Genomic DNA, 16,259 nt, shown 5'->3' with positions numbered 1-16,259 from the left:
CTAGGCAATGGAATTACAAAGGGGCATATAAGACAAGCTCTCTCCCCTCAAGGAGCCCATGATTTTGCTGAAGAAATAGGACATATTAATTTTTTAAATTTTTTAAATTTTTTTGTAGAGACAGGGTCTCACTATGTTGCCAAGGCTTATCTCCAACTCCTGGCCTCAAATGACCCTCCTGCCTCGGCCTCCCAACATGCTGGGATTATAGGCAGGAGCCACTGCACCCAGCCGAGGATATATTAATGGAGTAATAAGTTATAATACAAGATAACATGATCCAAGTATCAAATGTGTGTTTCAATTAGGTAGCACTTCAGGAATTCTTAGACTAAAATTACCACCAAGAATGGAGATATTGGAAAAAGCTTCATGCAATAAGTAGCCAAAATTTGAAGGAAAGACAGGACTTAGATCAAAGTAAAGTAGAAAAAAAAGCACTACAACCTGGAGTAACAGCTTTGACAAAGCTTATAAGAGCAAGAAGGTTTGGGGGAACAGTAAGTAAACCATATCTGGCTTTGGCAAATGGCTTCATGTAGAATTGCTGAGTTGGGATCAGAACAACACTTTTTGAGTAACATTTGATTTCTTACATTTTTCATTTTTTAATCCAAATTTTTAGTGTATAAAGTAAAAAAAAAAAAAAATTAAAATAATGGAACAGAGATCAAGCGAAGTTACTTCTGTCAACAACAAAAAATATCCCACCTATAAAAACATGGAGATCTCTCTGTCCTATAACCTCTACAATAGTTAATTAGGCCTTGTACTTAACTACACAGCCAAGTTTTTAGAATTAGAAACCTGATTTAGAACTCTAGCAAGTGAGGTGTTTTTCATTTTAATAGAAACATCAACTTTTCTATTAATTCCTACTTCTACCAAATTCTCTACCAAGCAACAACTCTCCTTCCTCCCTCTTTTGTTCAACACCTTCATGAGTTTCATGAAATATAATCTTTGAGAACACCTGAGTCACAAGTATACAATAAAAATGAGGATGCATATTATTCATCTTCAGGTCTGTCACCAATGTATCAGAGCCTAAGGCAGTCAGTTCCACTCAGGGAATATGGACAGGTCACTTTAAAAACAGGCCTCCTCTCTAAGTTATACTCAAATACTGCTATTCTCAAAATTCCCTTCCATATATCAGGAGGGAAAAAATAAGCCCACTGTAATTCCCAACACTGCCATTCTATGGCCCTGCCTTTTCTGAAACTTATATTAACACTTAAATTTTATTAGTAACATTACAACCTTAGCCTAGGTAGTATCTGACATGAGTTTATACGTTGCATGCTATCTTCCCAATATCCGCCCCCTCCCCCCAGTACTACCCACCCTCTCCCTCCCATACAAACAAGAAACCAAATCAACTTTCATAGATTTAGGTGCTATTTTAAAAACATCAAAATTTTACTTTACCCATTCTCTCCGATGCTCCCTGTATTTTTTTAAGCTGTGAGTGGATGACCATGCTATGTGATCAACAACTGTGAAGGCTAAGCAAAAGTGAACTGAGTTTAGTATTGTAATTTCAAAAGAACCTTAAAGTTTGTAATATTTGACATATTTAATGGTATGCAGAATCCTATTTTACTGTACATTATCAGGCATTCATGGCAAGCAATTTACAAAAACAATCAGTATTTTGTACAGAATTAGCTTAGAGCTTAGCTTAGGGAAAACAAAGGAGGAGGAGAAAATGCAACAGCATACAAAGCAATGGAGACACTCCCATGTCTACAAATGGGGGCAGGGGAAGGGAAGCCCTCCCACATTCTCTAGGGTGGCAACTGAAGCCCTCCCCACAGGTATACTAGTTAAGGGTCACGTGTCACAGTGGGCTTGGGACAGGACAGTTTCCTTCCCTCTGAAACAAGATCCATAACCTCTCAGTGAAAGGAAAGCTAGAGCTAGAGAGGTGTACAACCAAAAGCTTAAAGTTTATTTTCCTGACCCCTTGAATCCCTAAATGCAGAGAAACGTTCCTCCCTCTTTTTCCCTCCAATTTCTTCCCTCCATTTCTTCCAACATAAGCTGCTGAGTTCACATAATAATGTGGTAACTGTATAAACATCCATGGCCAATTTCTAGTCTAGTCCAGGGCAGGAAGAGATCCAAAGCAGTGCACAAGTAAAACCTTGTGTCACTGGGCACGGTGGCTCATGTCTGTAATCCCAGCACTTTAGGTGGCCAAGGCAGGCAGATCACCTGAGGTCAGGAGTTCAAGGCCAGCCTGGCTAACATGGTGAAACCCCGTTACTACTAAAAATATAAAAATTAGCTGGGTGTAGTGGCACATGTCTGTAATATCAGCTACTCAGGAGGCTGGGGTGGGAGAATCGCTTGAACTTGGGAGTTAGGGGTTGCAGTGAGCTGAGATAGCGCCACTGCACTCCAGCCTGGCTCACAGAGCAACACTCTGTCTCAAAACAAACAAACAAAAAACCCTTGTGTCTTCATGTGGAATCAAAGTAAAAGCGATGACTACTGCTGCACAGTAACTCTTATACCAAGGAGCCAATCTGATCATTTTTACATCTTCCTCAAACTTTCTCACCCACTCTACCAACTTCTCCCACCTACCTTTGTTGTTCCTTTAGAATTCAGCTTAAAATCCACCTATACAAATCCTTTTGTAATTAACCTTTTAAAAAAACATTACTCCCTTGCTACATGTTCCCTTGTTAATATATACACTCAGTTTAACCCACTGTATATTTAAACCGTCCAGAGGATAGGGTTCATTTTACAAAAGGACTCATCACCATGTCTTAACATAATAATACAGATGCTTTGAAAACATTTAATATGTCTTGATCCATGTAAAACTTTCCAGGCATATATTTATTACATAAGGAAAGGGAAGAAAGAGTACTATGCCAAAGATGGCAACGGGAAAAAACAATTATGACAGTCTGCCTTCCAAATGTGACATGAAGTCATTTCTAATAAAACAAAGCAGCTTTTCTTTCCTCCAGAAAATGTAAACACAAGGGTGCTATACAGCTCAGAAAAGCTATCCTTCTTAATCTTCTAGTTCATATGGTCCCATTAGTTTATAATGAGAAACAGGTACCAGTATCACCCTCCACCATAATCCCCATGACAAGCCGAACATTTTAAAAATGTAATTCCCATTGTAGAAGAAATTTCCAGAACAAGTTCATTCTTGCTGGATATGATCAAAGATTAATAATGTTTTTAAAATGTTAAAAATCTGGCCCACTTGTCTGTGAAAATCCATATCACAAGATTATAAGAATGAGACTGGGGAACAGCCTTGTTAGCAGAAGAAAAACCTTGTAGGATCTTTTGAAGCTAACCAGAATGGTGATGATGAAAATGTGAGAACAGGAATACTAAAGAATCTCCATTCCAAGGGCTCTATTCCATGCCCTGCACCTATCTTCTCTCATTATATTAATACAAGCAAAGGGTCTTGGCAGCTGGCAGGGATCAATGCCATCATGTTTTGGGGGGTAGCTGCTTTAGGAAATCTATCAGCCTATTTCTCTTCTTAAATTTTACAAGAGACATCAGAAAAGCCTGAATAGTTACTTTAAAATTAAGTCCTAAAATGGGTTATATAGAATTTATTTTAAGATACATGGCATAAAAAGTTGCAGCCTGCTAGATTTTATATTTTGATACTTACTTGCAGAGCTGCAATTCTGATATAGTAACAATTGCACTCTGGATAGTTGGTGCCTTCTATCATCCAGAACTTTCTATATACAAAATTAGAAGTAATGAAAGCTATCTTTGGCTACCAAGCAATAGCTGAAAATAATCAAAGAAAAAGTAACTGGCTGATTTATCTATTAAAAAAGACAAGCTCTCATCAGCTGGTGATAGTTACAGAAGCCACCTAGAGCCTCCCCAAATCTAAAAGAAAAGAAATAAAAAAGAAAAAAAAAGATGAGAATATCAAAGGACAGAGGTGATAGACAATCCAATGATAAAGGAAGAAGTTAAAATGAAAAACAGATTACCATGAAGGAGACGTGAGCCTTAAAACTAAACAACACAGCAGAAATACTGCCTCACAGTGAATATGCAACAAATTTACGAAAAGGGTTGCCTCTGGTGAAAGGACTGAGACTGTGAAGGGGACCACGAAAGACTTTATTTGTATTTGTAATGCTTTATCCACTTTTTCCTTTTTTTTTTTTTTTTTTTTTTTTGAGACGGTGTCTCACTCTGTCGCCCAGGCTGGAGTGCATTGGCACCGTGTGGGGTCACTGCAACCTCCGTCTCCTGGGTTCAAACAATTCTCCAACCTCAGCCTCCCGGGTGGCTGGGATTACAGGCACCCACCACCACATCTGGCTAATTTTTATATTTTTAGTAGAGACAGGTTTCACCAGGCCGGTCTTGAACTCCTGACCTCAGGTGATCCACCCGCCTTGGCCTCCCAAAGTGCTGGGATTACAGGCATGAGCCACAGTGCCTGGCCTCTTTATCCATTTTTTAAAATTTGACAGAAATATACAAAATAACATTTATTCAATCATATAGATGCTTCTTTGACCTTTTTACTTTTTAAAAGATTTTTTTTAAATGCAGACACCTACAATCAGTATCACAGCTTATTACTTAAAAATAAACATTCAAGTGTAATTCTTCATTCCCATTAGATTTTTAGTCAAAAGATGACAGAAGCAAATTATGTCTATAATCTCTAAGAAAAGGAAATAAAGATATAACTAACGCAACTCAGCAACCTGGGTATCAATCTATTGCTATAAATAATTACTATACCCTAAAGCACATCAACCAATAAACACCATGTGCAGGGAAGCATTCCCTCTAACACAACGAAGTAAATTAAATTGTAACAGGAATTTTTCAAAATATTTATACATGGTGTCCAGACTCAGGTTAATCGACTGCTTAGTCCTAGCAACATGCCCTGCCGCTCTGCTTCCGTCCATAATGCAGACTCACAGCCACTTCCCCTAGCATTTCTATCAGGCCTCTCTTTGATAAGCAGCTGTTCCCACAGCCAGGTACCTTTTCACATTCCCACTGTGGAACCAGTTGGTGAAATCCTGCAGAACCATCGACCCCCGTGGACCAAAGCACTAAAGGAGAGGTGAGAAATTGAGCTAAATGAGGTAATTTCACCCTGGAGGTCTAGATGGACCTCTCTAGGGATCTCCTAGAGCTCTCTGTCTCACAGGCTTGTATTTCTGTCCAGTCATTTCTGCTTACTGGCTTGGGTATATACATAGTTCAAACAGCTTTCCTTTCACATGAATACTCCCTGGAACAGTAATTTCCAAAGTATGAGATTTGCACAAAAGATGACTTTAGGTGTTACATGATTTTGCCAACACGACATTTTAAATACCACTCAGTAAGAAAATTATTAATCACGATTAAGTCAAGAAAAAAAGTTCCCGTTTTGCAACAGTACTTGTTTAATAAATTTAACAACTTCTAATTTTTAGCACAGGAACCCTAAGTGACAAGAGTCTAGTTATATAATACACCATTTTGTTTTCATTGTATTTATTTTTATGGTGGTATAAACTTTCATTTTAAAATTAACTTAAAATTTTTAGAAAGTGAGTTGACATAAAGGAAAATATTAAATAAACAGAAAACAGTAAAAAATAATAAAGGCAAGGCCAGGCATGGTGGCTCACGCCTGTAATCCCAGCACTTTGGGAGGCCAAGGCAGGTAGATCACTTGAGGTCAGGAGTTTGAGACCAGCCTGGCCAACACAGTGAAACCTCATCTCTACTAAAAATACAAAAATTAGCAGGGCGTGACAGTGCACGTCTGTAATCTCAGCTACTCGGGCAGCTAAGGTAATCGCCTGAACCCGAGAGGCGGAGGTTGCAGTGAGCTAAGATCAGGCCACTGCACTTCACGCCTGGGTGACAGAGACTCTGTCTCAAAAAAAATAAATAAAAATAAAGAATAATAAAGGCAATAAGTGTGACAAACATTTGGGAAACACTGATCTAGAAGAGGGTTTCTCAAACTTTTAATGTGTATCAGAATCACCTGGAAGGTTTCTAAAAACATGGATTACTGGGGCCCATACCCAGAATTTCTGACTCAGTAGGTGGGTCCAAGAATTTACATTTCTAACAATACGATGTGATGCTGAGGTGATGTTGAATTGCTGGTCCAAGGACTGCACTTTGAGAATAACTAAACCAGAACAGTGGTGAACAAGCTTTTTGTTAGAGTCAAATGGTAAATGTTTTAGGTTTGCGGGCCATATGACTCTGTTGCAACCATTCAACTCTGCTGTCATAAGCCAAAGCAGCCATAGACAATATGTATATGAATCGGCAGGGATGTGTTGCAATAAAACTTTATTTACCAAAAGCAGGAGGCCATAGTGCCAGTCCCTGATCTAAAACATACCCTCAAGTAACTTTATTAGTTAAACTATTAAAGTTACTTTAAGAGAAAAGTCTACCGTTTAAACTAATACTAGGGCAGAATATAGAACAGAACAGCCAAGTAACTATAGATACTATCCAATAATTATCAGTTAACTCTAAAAGAGAAAACTGGTGTCTGCAGAAATCTAAGGTATTAAGAAGATTAAAAACAAAAACCATTTACCATATTCAGGAGACAAAATTCAGCAAGGGCAGCTGGTTAAATTCCTTTCATGTTGAGTCAAGTAAGTCAAACATCAGTTGTACATGGTTCACAACTACACTGGAACATATGGGTCAATACTGAGTGCTTTTTGGAAAGAAGTTTTAAAGACTCTTTTCTATGCTAATAGCAAAATATGACATTTATTCAGTTGAATGGACTTCATGTTACTTTCTGATGGCTTTGACTTCTCAAAGTCCTAAGTTATTCAGTTCAAACAAAAACATGGAGCTGCAGATGATTTCAGAGTTTTTACAAATTAATTTCTCTATATCCTCAATAATCTTGCAAAACTGAATAACTGACCTATCTTGGCCCTGCCTTCCAATATCTATTCTAGCAGCTCCTAGTGCATGAGAACCTAAACAAAAAGGAAACAGAATAGCTTTTCTGCAAGTTTTGAATTCACAAGATTCCAGTCAGAAACTTACCCTCATTCACTCCCTCATTCTTTTTCCAGTAAGATGTTCCAACTTCCTTCATCTTCTTATAGTTTCTTAGTAGATTAAGTTATGCCAAACTGCTTGTTTCCTCAAGAACTCTACATACTAACAGCAGTAGGCTTTAAGGATTCAGTCCTTTTCAAGCACCTTTCTGGAATTCCATCTTCGGGGAGTATCTGCCTCATTTAACTAGTCTTGCCCACTTACTGACCTTTAGTTTTAAACCATCTGCCTGTCTTCTCAACGCTTCTGCTTGCTGAGCTCACGGCAACTTTAAGCTTCAATGCTTTGTATGAACCACCTGTTACTGAAGAGTACCTGATTCACTAAACCTGACCTTGATCCATGACACCTCATGGCCACTGAATTCCTACTACCCATCTTGAACACGTAGAACACTACCATCTATCCTTATATGACAACATCAAACCTAAACGAAAATAAAGAATTTACTTGCTCCTTATAGAACTGATGCAGAAATAGACAAAATGATTTTTCTTTGTTTTGCTTATATTTACCTGAAGTAAAAGAATGTCTCAGAAGCATATGCTTATTTGAGGAGAACTAAACAACTGCAGAGAATCCAGGAACGATGCAATGTTATATGAAGTGATACTTTTATTGTTTTCTGGGCTGCTGTGTAGATAGAAATATTATTCAGAGTTCAAAATGCAAAATGAGTAAAACTTTTCTTTTTTCATTGATTCACTATGCAGGTGCTTTCAGTGTTCTGGATATGCCTGAAACTCTGATAAAGTTAAATAGTTAACTGAAACTCAGAGAAACTACTGTTTAATCCTATAAAACTACTTATATTAAAGAATTTACAAGCTCTAGACTAAGAAATATCCTGTTATTATTTTTAAAATGTCTGCTTATACATTAAAGGCTCCGCCTCCTTCACTTAAAATGAACAATCCAAGTGGAATAAAAGAATGGCTTACAACTGACCAAGAAATGAATATGGTTCATTATGTTAATGAGAAAAAATTAAGAGAAAATGTTTTCAATGTTGATGAGAAGTCAAGGAACACAGATTACAGTAAAGATGATTTTATAAATAAAATCCATTAAAGAACGCACTACTTCAAACTTTGATTCAGTAATTTTGCAGAAAGGCAGAAATGTCATATTATCTTACAGATTACACGGTTATGTACTACTAACCTTACATTAGCAACAGGTAAATGGCTTTCTTAACTGTATTTTCCTGGGTATGAGGATGAGTATCCTTTCAGTTTTATATCCCACAAACTATAACTACTGTACAACTGATCAGCAAAAATATTATGATTAATATGTTAACTGAGGAAGTATATCCTACAATTTAGAAAGATTAACATTTAAAATAGTTAAAATTATTGAAAGTTTTAACTTGCCCAAAACAGTCCCTAACCATAAGGGACAACTAATGATGCTATAAAATTCTATCTAACATTCCTAGTCTACTTGTTGTTTTGGAGGGCAGGCTGCCATTCCTGCTTATTTTAATCTTTCAAAGGTGCTCTCTGCTCCCATTTAAAGGTATAAGCAATTAAGAGATACAGAACCCTCAGAACTACCTTCTATAACTTACCTAATTTCTAAGCTTAAAATGTAATCTAGGCTGGGCGTGGTGGATCACCTGAGGTCAGGAGATCGAGACCAGCCTGGCCAACATGGAGAATCCCTGTGTCTACTAAAAATACAAAAATTAGCCATGCGTAGTGGCAGCCACCTGTAATCCCAGCTACTCGGGAGGCTGAGGCAGGAGAATCACTCGAACCCAGGAGGTGGAGGTTGCAGCAGTGAGCCCAGCTGCACTCCAGCCTGGGCGACAGAGACCCTGTCTCAAAAAAAAAAAAAAAGATGTAATCTAAATCCACGCCCTCAATTTTATTTAATTCTTATTGCATGCATCTTCCCAGACTTTCCTGGGATCAAGACCAGAGACTTATGATCAAACTGTGTTTGTTGGCAAAGGGGCTTTAGCTAAGGAACATCCTTGCAATTAATCCAACTGAGCAAAAATCATAGTCTGTGTGAGGGTACTGGGTTCTTCCAACTGTCACACAGACACTTCTCAAACTGTTTCTTGGATTTTCCTGTGCACCTCCTCCCTGCTTTCAAATAGAATATGTTCAAGGAAAACAAATTATCCCTCTCCCCTCAGCTAATACTAACAACTAAAACAGAAAGATATTTATAAAGCGTAATGAATCATAAACGAGATAAAATAAGATACTAGTAATTACTATCTACTTATAGCTCCTCCTTTCTAAAAAAACTTAAAATATATTTATTTTTCAACATTTCTGAGTATAACATAGGAAATTATTTGGTTTCCCATATAACAAATTACAGATTTAACTTGAGGCAAAAAAGGTTAAGTGACTTACCCAAGGTTACAATTAGAGGTACAGCTGGGGCTAGAAACCAGGTCTCCTGAGTCTCAGCCCAGTGCTCTTTTCCTTAGCCCATGATGCCTTATCAGAAAAATCCAAATACAGTCAGACCCCCAGTTATATGGGTATGAGTTACACTGATTCACATATACAAACTTTATATAGTGTGACCAATGTTTCAACTCACGCGGTACCCTGCTTCCATTTATGCTGTATGCCAGGCATCGGCACGATTTTCAGTGGCACACAGGCGGTTGCCACCACCAGGGCCCTAGGCAAAATTGCAAAGAAGGCAGAGTTTGTCTTTGGCCCTCCCACCTCCCTTAGGCATTTCTCTCCCACCTCCTGGCAGTCCCCCTGCCCAGCCTCCCGGCACCATCATGCTGCCCTCAGATTGTCTAAAGCCCCCAACTTCCACCACTCACCCAGGAATGTCCTTTCTTGAAGTGCCCAGTGATCCAAAATTACCTATTTCCCTGCTAACAAAATTCCTACTCCTAAGGATTCCAGTGAAGTTTAGGTAATCTAAATGATTAACTACTTTATGTAATTCAAGTTAAGGTATATTTAACTAACAGACTTAAATCTCCAATGAATTTTAAAAGGAACTAATTAAAAACTGTCAGGAAGGGGAGGGGGAAGAAACCTTGAGGGGGTGAGGAGGTAATGTTTTCCCAAAGCCCCAGGACTCTGCCACTTCAGATTCCTTCACAGACAGGACACTAAGGGTTCAGGGGGTCACTGCCACCTTGAACCCCACTTCCAAAAAAGAGAGAAGCTGCTTTACAGTCTCTGGAATTAAAAAAAAAAAAAAAAGGACAGAGTTGCCTTAAATACCCTCCTACCTACCTTTTCCATCTCTCTCCCACCTCCTGGATACCCATTTCCACCTCTTAGTGCCAAAGACACCCAACAGCGTTCCCATAAGCTGTTTGTGTGTCCAATACAAGGCTTCCCATTAAATGGTTTCAAATTACATGGTGTTATTCAGGGGACGTTTCCATGTTCCCCTATCCCTGGGTAACTTGAAGTTGACTGTATGCTAAAAAAGAACAATCCTAATTATTAAAAGTCCTGAATCATAAAATGATATATATAAACTCATTAAATGGTAAGAAAAAAAAGAATGTTCTAATTCTTATTTTGCATATATAGAATTTTGATATCTAAAAAAAACTCCACTCAATTATTTTCCCTTGAAAGTAGTATATTTTTTACTTCTAACCCAATACAGCAGTGAAAATCCAGTCATTTCAGCTAAACAATACTGTGGACTCGTAAATATGAGTTCGATCATAAATCCTCTAAGTCTGAAGGTTAAAAAAAAAAAATCCAGTAACAGACACATAAAAAAATACACAAAGCGGATTTTAAGAAATCCATGTTTCTGCTGACTACACACACAGAAATATATATATTTAAATTTAGCTTTGCAATGCTAGACGGGCTGCCTAATTCAGAAACTTATCAGGAGATGGTTTACCTTGATCCAACTACCCTCCCAGTAAAACTAAGAAATCCAATCCATGAAGAAGATCCCAAAAATGGTATCCATCAAGGATTTAAAGGATCATGTAAAGCAAGTCTTAAATAACTTCTTTAATTTTATTACACAGATTAGTTATTCTATTAGCTAGGATCCAATGAAGCCCGTTCCCAATACCCTCTCTCATGTTGGAAAAGGAGGAATGTTAAGACATGCTGCAGTGATAAAGTAACCATTCTTATCTAAACGTGAGAAATGATAACAGTTAAAAAGTTTCTCCAGTGGCATTTTAAGTTAATGTTAACTTTCCATACAAAACACATTTCCTTCCCAATCTTTCCTCTCTACACAACCCCAAGTAGGTTTGCCATCTACACCTATTTGTCTATATATTCTACAAATAAAAGTTCCCAATATGGGTTTTTATTAAAACTGAAAATGTGAACACTGAAAAGCCACTCTATGCGCTGCTGAAAGATTTGAATGCAATAGTTTTTAAAAATTTACTCCTATTTTGCTGTAAAGCACTCATGTAAATTAAAAGAGTAACTTAAAAACTAAATTTAAGATGTGCCTTTTCTCTTAAATCAATACACTTAAATAACTTCTCAAGAAAAAAAGCATTTCCTAAGTGGCTAAGAAACTATCTGCCTAAAGAAGCAACACATAAAAACTACCAAGGATTTTGCTGTGTTAAGAAAGTAATGAACTAGACCTTTCCTACATATTTGAATGTATTTAAGTTGAATTTGAGAGTACATTACTAACTATCATCACCAAAAAAGCAACAGCATTTCACCATTTTATTTAGAAATTCTCTTTACGACAAAGGATAATCCAGCAATTAAGGACTCTCTATACAGATTCTAAACTAAGCGCCTGAAAGGATCTTTGTTCTCCTCTATTCTACTTCACTGGGTACCAAATTTTCAAAATCGTTCTATTAGGGACATGCAACATTTGTCAATATTTGCTGAACAAAGCCTCTATTAAATTGTCTAACAAAATGGAGGTCTCTCGGAAAAACAGGCCACAACATGTTCCTTCCCACAAAATGGGGCCAAACACACCCACTTAAGAAACCATGGTTTGGGTCAGATTTTCCATAAAAATGGTTGTTTCTGTGGGGCTCGAGGGTGTATCTCTGAGACTGGGTTAGTAATAAAGGTTTCCTCCTGACCCAGGAAGAGGAGGGGGAAGCTTCTCTCTAGGTACTCTGGAGGACGGCGGCGAGGGATGATCCCAAAGCTCTGGGTTAAGGAATTAGATCGGGGATGGAGGCCTTAGCTTTCCGCAGGTACCTAACCAGCGACAAAACTGGCCCCCCAACCACGCAACAGAGACGCGGGCTCTCCCGTCTCACCCAAGTCAACATTAAAAGCACAAACTCTCCTTTCTGCCTCCAGGCCCCGCCTCACCCCATTGGCAGCAGTTCCCGCCAATCCGCATGGTCACCGCCCCCCGTGCCCGCCTGCCAAGCCCTGATTGGATGGGACGGGGGACGGGGACCTCATGTTACCAATCTGGGAGCCCCTTACTCAGCCATACGCGCGCGCCCAGGTGCGCCCTCGGAACCCTTTCCCTTCGCCGTCCCCGTCCCCTCCCCCACCCCCAGGGCCCTGGCAGAGACTTACCGTCCCGGGAGGTGCCCATCAACTGGTCCAGCATCGCGCGCATCTGGGCCTGCGCCGACATGGCGGCGGCGGCGTAGCGGACGGGCGGGGGTGGGGCGCAGACCGGGCCCTTTTGGGCTTGGGGATAAGGGGAAGGGATGGGGAAAGGTGCGCTGCTGTCTCGGTGGCCGCCGCCGCCTCGAGGCGTGCGGAAAGGGAGCCGGAGGGGTTGCGGGAGAGTCCGGACTGCGCGCCTCACGACGACGTGTACGTGGAAGACGACAGCCCCCGACAGCGACCCTCGTGCCCTCACTCTCCGTCCGATTCTTGGGACAGAAGCGACACGGGCCAAGCAAGCTCTCGCCTTCAACACCGCCACCCGCCAGAAGCCGTCAACCCCCCCTCAAGCTCTGACGCCGCTCGCCGCCACCGTCGCCACGACGGGAGCGCGCACGCTCCTCGCGCTCAGTCGTTTCCCGCGGGGCTCCACCAACTGGCGTCTAGCTGTATCGCTCCGCCCGCCCCGCCCGAGTGGAGTTCCACCCTAACGGCTCTGGGCGCGTGCACGCGTGCTCCTCCCGCCCCTTTACCCCAGATCTCGCGATACTCTGGTTCCTTAACTGTGCAAGCCGGATCCGCCCCGAGGCGCCAAATCTTACATTCCCTCCCGGCTGTAGAGCTGGGGGTTAAGGCTGCGCTGCCCGCGGTGATGGCGATTCAGACCCAAATTAGCAAAATGCGCTAGAGGCTTAGCCTGGGCGGAAAGTAAGTAGAGACCATGCCCATCGTCGACCCGACTGCGGTCAGCCTCCTTGGCGTCTGAGGTGGGCGTGCTCGGGGCGAACGCCCGCCCCGAGTAGCGTGGACGCGTCCTGGTTCTCGTGCGCTTTTCCCGGCCGGGAGCAGCCCTGTCTCGCCGCCGCCGGGGCCGCGTTCCTTCCGCTGCGTGGAGCTTTAAGTCTCCTCGGCTGGGAAGTGTCGACTTCAGGAGAAAGCGCCCCAAAGCAGTACCCTAGGAAACAGACGCGCTGACCCATTCGGATTCATCTTTACCTACAAGGTCGTGGGCGGCTTAGTCTGAATGTGAAACCACAAAAACTCAGCGTTTTCTGAGCTACTGGGGAGGCGATCTCGGGGAGCAGGGAGCTAGCGGCGCTGGCCGCAGGGAAGCCTGGATTCTGAAGCCCGGCCTGTGACTGGGGCCTTGGCTTTAGTTCTACCCCTCGTAGGGTTGGTGGAGGTGGTCACACGTCTCCTATGGCGTGGCTGTGAGAACAAACTGAAATAAAATACTTAGCCCAGAGCCTTTCCCTGGTGTTTCTAAAAACTGTTTTAGTAAAATATTAATTCCTTGCCGGGCGCGGTGGCTCACGCCTGTAAACCCAGCACTTTGGGAGGCCAAGGGCGGCGGATTGCCCGAGGTCAGGAGTTCAAGATCAGCCTGGCCAACATGGTGAAATCCTGTCTCTACGAAAAATATAAAAATTAGCCGGGCGTGGTGGTGGGCGCCTCCCCAGCTACTCGGGAGGCTGAGGCAGGAGAATCGTTTGAACCCGGGAGACGAAGGTTGCAGTGAGCCGAGATGACGCCACTGCACTGCAACCTGCGTGACAGAGCGAGACTTCGTCTAAAAAAAAAAAATTAATTCCTTAAGTAGGAAGAAAGGTTGCTTAAAAAGAAATTTAAAACTGTAAGAAAAATGAATGAGTTAATAAAATCAAATGTTTAAGAAGACAGGCACTTTCTAGATACTTTGAAAGGACATAATAGAGATTTGTGTTCCATTAACACTGTATATTCATCGCCTAAAAAGAAATTTAAAACTGTAAGAAAAATGAATGAGTTAATAAAATCAAATGTTTAAGAAGACAGGCACTTCCTGGATACTTTGAAAGGAAATAATAGAGATTTGTGTTCCATTAGCACTGTATATTCATCGCCTTGGAACTGTTACTAGCAGATCAATAAAAAACATGAATAGTAGTAATAGTCCCAGAATTCCTTTAAATGTATATTGCGGCTGGGAGCGATGGCTCATGCCTGTAATCCCAGCACTTTGGGAGGCAGAGGCGGGCGGATCATCTTTGAGGTCAGGAGTTCGAGACCAGCCTGGCCAACATGGTGAAATTCCATCTCTACTAAAATTACAAAAATTAGCCGGGCGTGGATGCGCGCGCCTGTAATCCCAGCTACTCGGAGGCTGAGGCAGGAGAATCACTTGAACCCGAGAAGTGGAGGTTGCAGTAAGCTGAGATTATGCCACTGCACTCCAGCCTGGGTACAGAGCAAGACTATCTCAAAAATAAATCCGTATTGGGCCAATGAAAATTTTTGAGGCTGGACGCGGTGGCTCACACCTGTAATCCCAGCACTTTGGGAGGCCAAGGCGGACGAATCACGAGGTCAGGAGTTTGAGACCAGCCTGCCAACATGGTGAAACCCTGTCTCTACTAAAGAGAGAAAAAATGAGCCGGGCGTGGTGGCACACGCCTGTAGTCCCAGCTACACCGGAGGCTGAGGCAGGAGAACCGCTTGAACCCAGGAGGCGGAGGTTGCAGTGAGCCGAGATCGCGCCACTGCACTCCAGCCCTGGTGAGTGTGAGACTCCGTCTCAAAAAAAAAAAAAAAATTTCTTTTGAATCACATTATCTTTAGTAATAGACAAAATAGCTTCTCTTCAGTTATTCAGAGAACTCTGAATTCCAAACTCCAAAATACTAGGATATCCTTTGCGAACTGATTTACAATAATAGAAAAATGTGCAAATTAATGTCTTAGAGGGATACACTATTATGTACACAATGTGATCTGACCCTGAAAAACAATGTATTTAGGGAAATACACTAAAACGAATAATTATGTTTTGTTGAAGAGATTTGAGTTCTTGTTTATATTTTAGATGTCTTATAAACAGCATATAATTGGGGCTTAAAAATAGTCTATACAATACATAATGATCAAAATTGAGGAGTGAATTAAGTGATGTTCACTCTTGGAAGCACTGATGATTTATATTCATGTCTAAAACTCTTATTTTTGTCTATTTGTCTCACCTATTTCATGTTTTTCTCTCCTTTCTTGCCTGATTTTTAATCATTCCAATTTTTTCCACTCTAGTAGTATGAAAGTTTCATTTTATTATATTTTTATTCTTTCAGTGATTACCCTAGAAGTTATAATGTGTATCCTTAAGGTATCAAAGTCTAATTTAATCAATACCTTTATACCCCCCTCCCCCAAGAGAGGTAATACAAGGAACCTAGAACACTAGCTCCATTTACTCTCATCCCAAGTTATATGCTCTTGTTACCAGGTCTTTTAGTTCTCTTATTTTTTAAAACCAAGTTTTATATAATCAGTGTTCTTTATTTACCACTTATTTTGCTCTTCATTCCTTCGGAAATCTCTGCCTGTCCATCTGGGATCATTTCCCTTTTGTCTGAAGTTTATCCTTTAGCACAGGAGTCAGCAAGCTACGGTCCACAGGCCAAATGCAGCCCACGGCCTATTTTTGTGAATAAAGTTTCATTCAAATACTGCCAGGCTCATTCATTTACATATTGTTATGGTTGCTTTTGCCCCACAATAGAGTTGAGTGGTTTGTGAGGGATCCCATACTGTGTGGCCTACAAGACTCAAATATTTACTATCTGACCTTTTTTTTTTTAAGACAGGTTTTCACCATGTTGGCCA

At 40.9% G+C, this 16,259-nt stretch overlaps 1 protein-coding gene across 13 annotated transcripts in view; it reads right to left on the bottom strand.

Annotated features, from left to right (window-relative positions):
- LUC7L2 (LUC7 like 2, pre-mRNA splicing factor) overlaps nucleotides 1–15,174 on the bottom strand; it is a 66,243-nt gene extending 51,069 nt beyond the window's left edge. For 2 of the 13 annotated variants that reach the window (XM_054560683.2, XM_063725798.1), the window contains exons 1-2: nucleotides 12,588–12,720; nucleotides 9,655–9,738 (exon numbers count right to left, since the gene is read on the bottom strand). In XM_054560683.2, coding sequence (XP_054416658.1) covers nucleotides 9,655–9,692 — 38 coding nt within the window. In that variant the 5' untranslated portion in view covers nucleotides 9,693–9,738; nucleotides 12,588–12,720. The other 11 variants (XM_054560682.2, XM_063725799.1, XM_063725801.1 and 8 more) reach the window with 11 other exon arrangements.
- Between the last annotated feature and the right edge of the window lie 1,085 nt (nucleotides 15,175–16,259).

Source organism: Pongo abelii, chromosome 6, assembly GCF_028885655.2.
Source record: "Pongo abelii isolate AG06213 chromosome 6, NHGRI_mPonAbe1-v2.0_pri, whole genome shotgun sequence".
Taxonomy (NCBI): domain Eukaryota; kingdom Metazoa; phylum Chordata; class Mammalia; order Primates; family Hominidae; genus Pongo; species Pongo abelii.
Note: the sequence above shows the minus strand (reverse complement) of the source record. Positions and strands in the feature narration are given on the sequence as shown.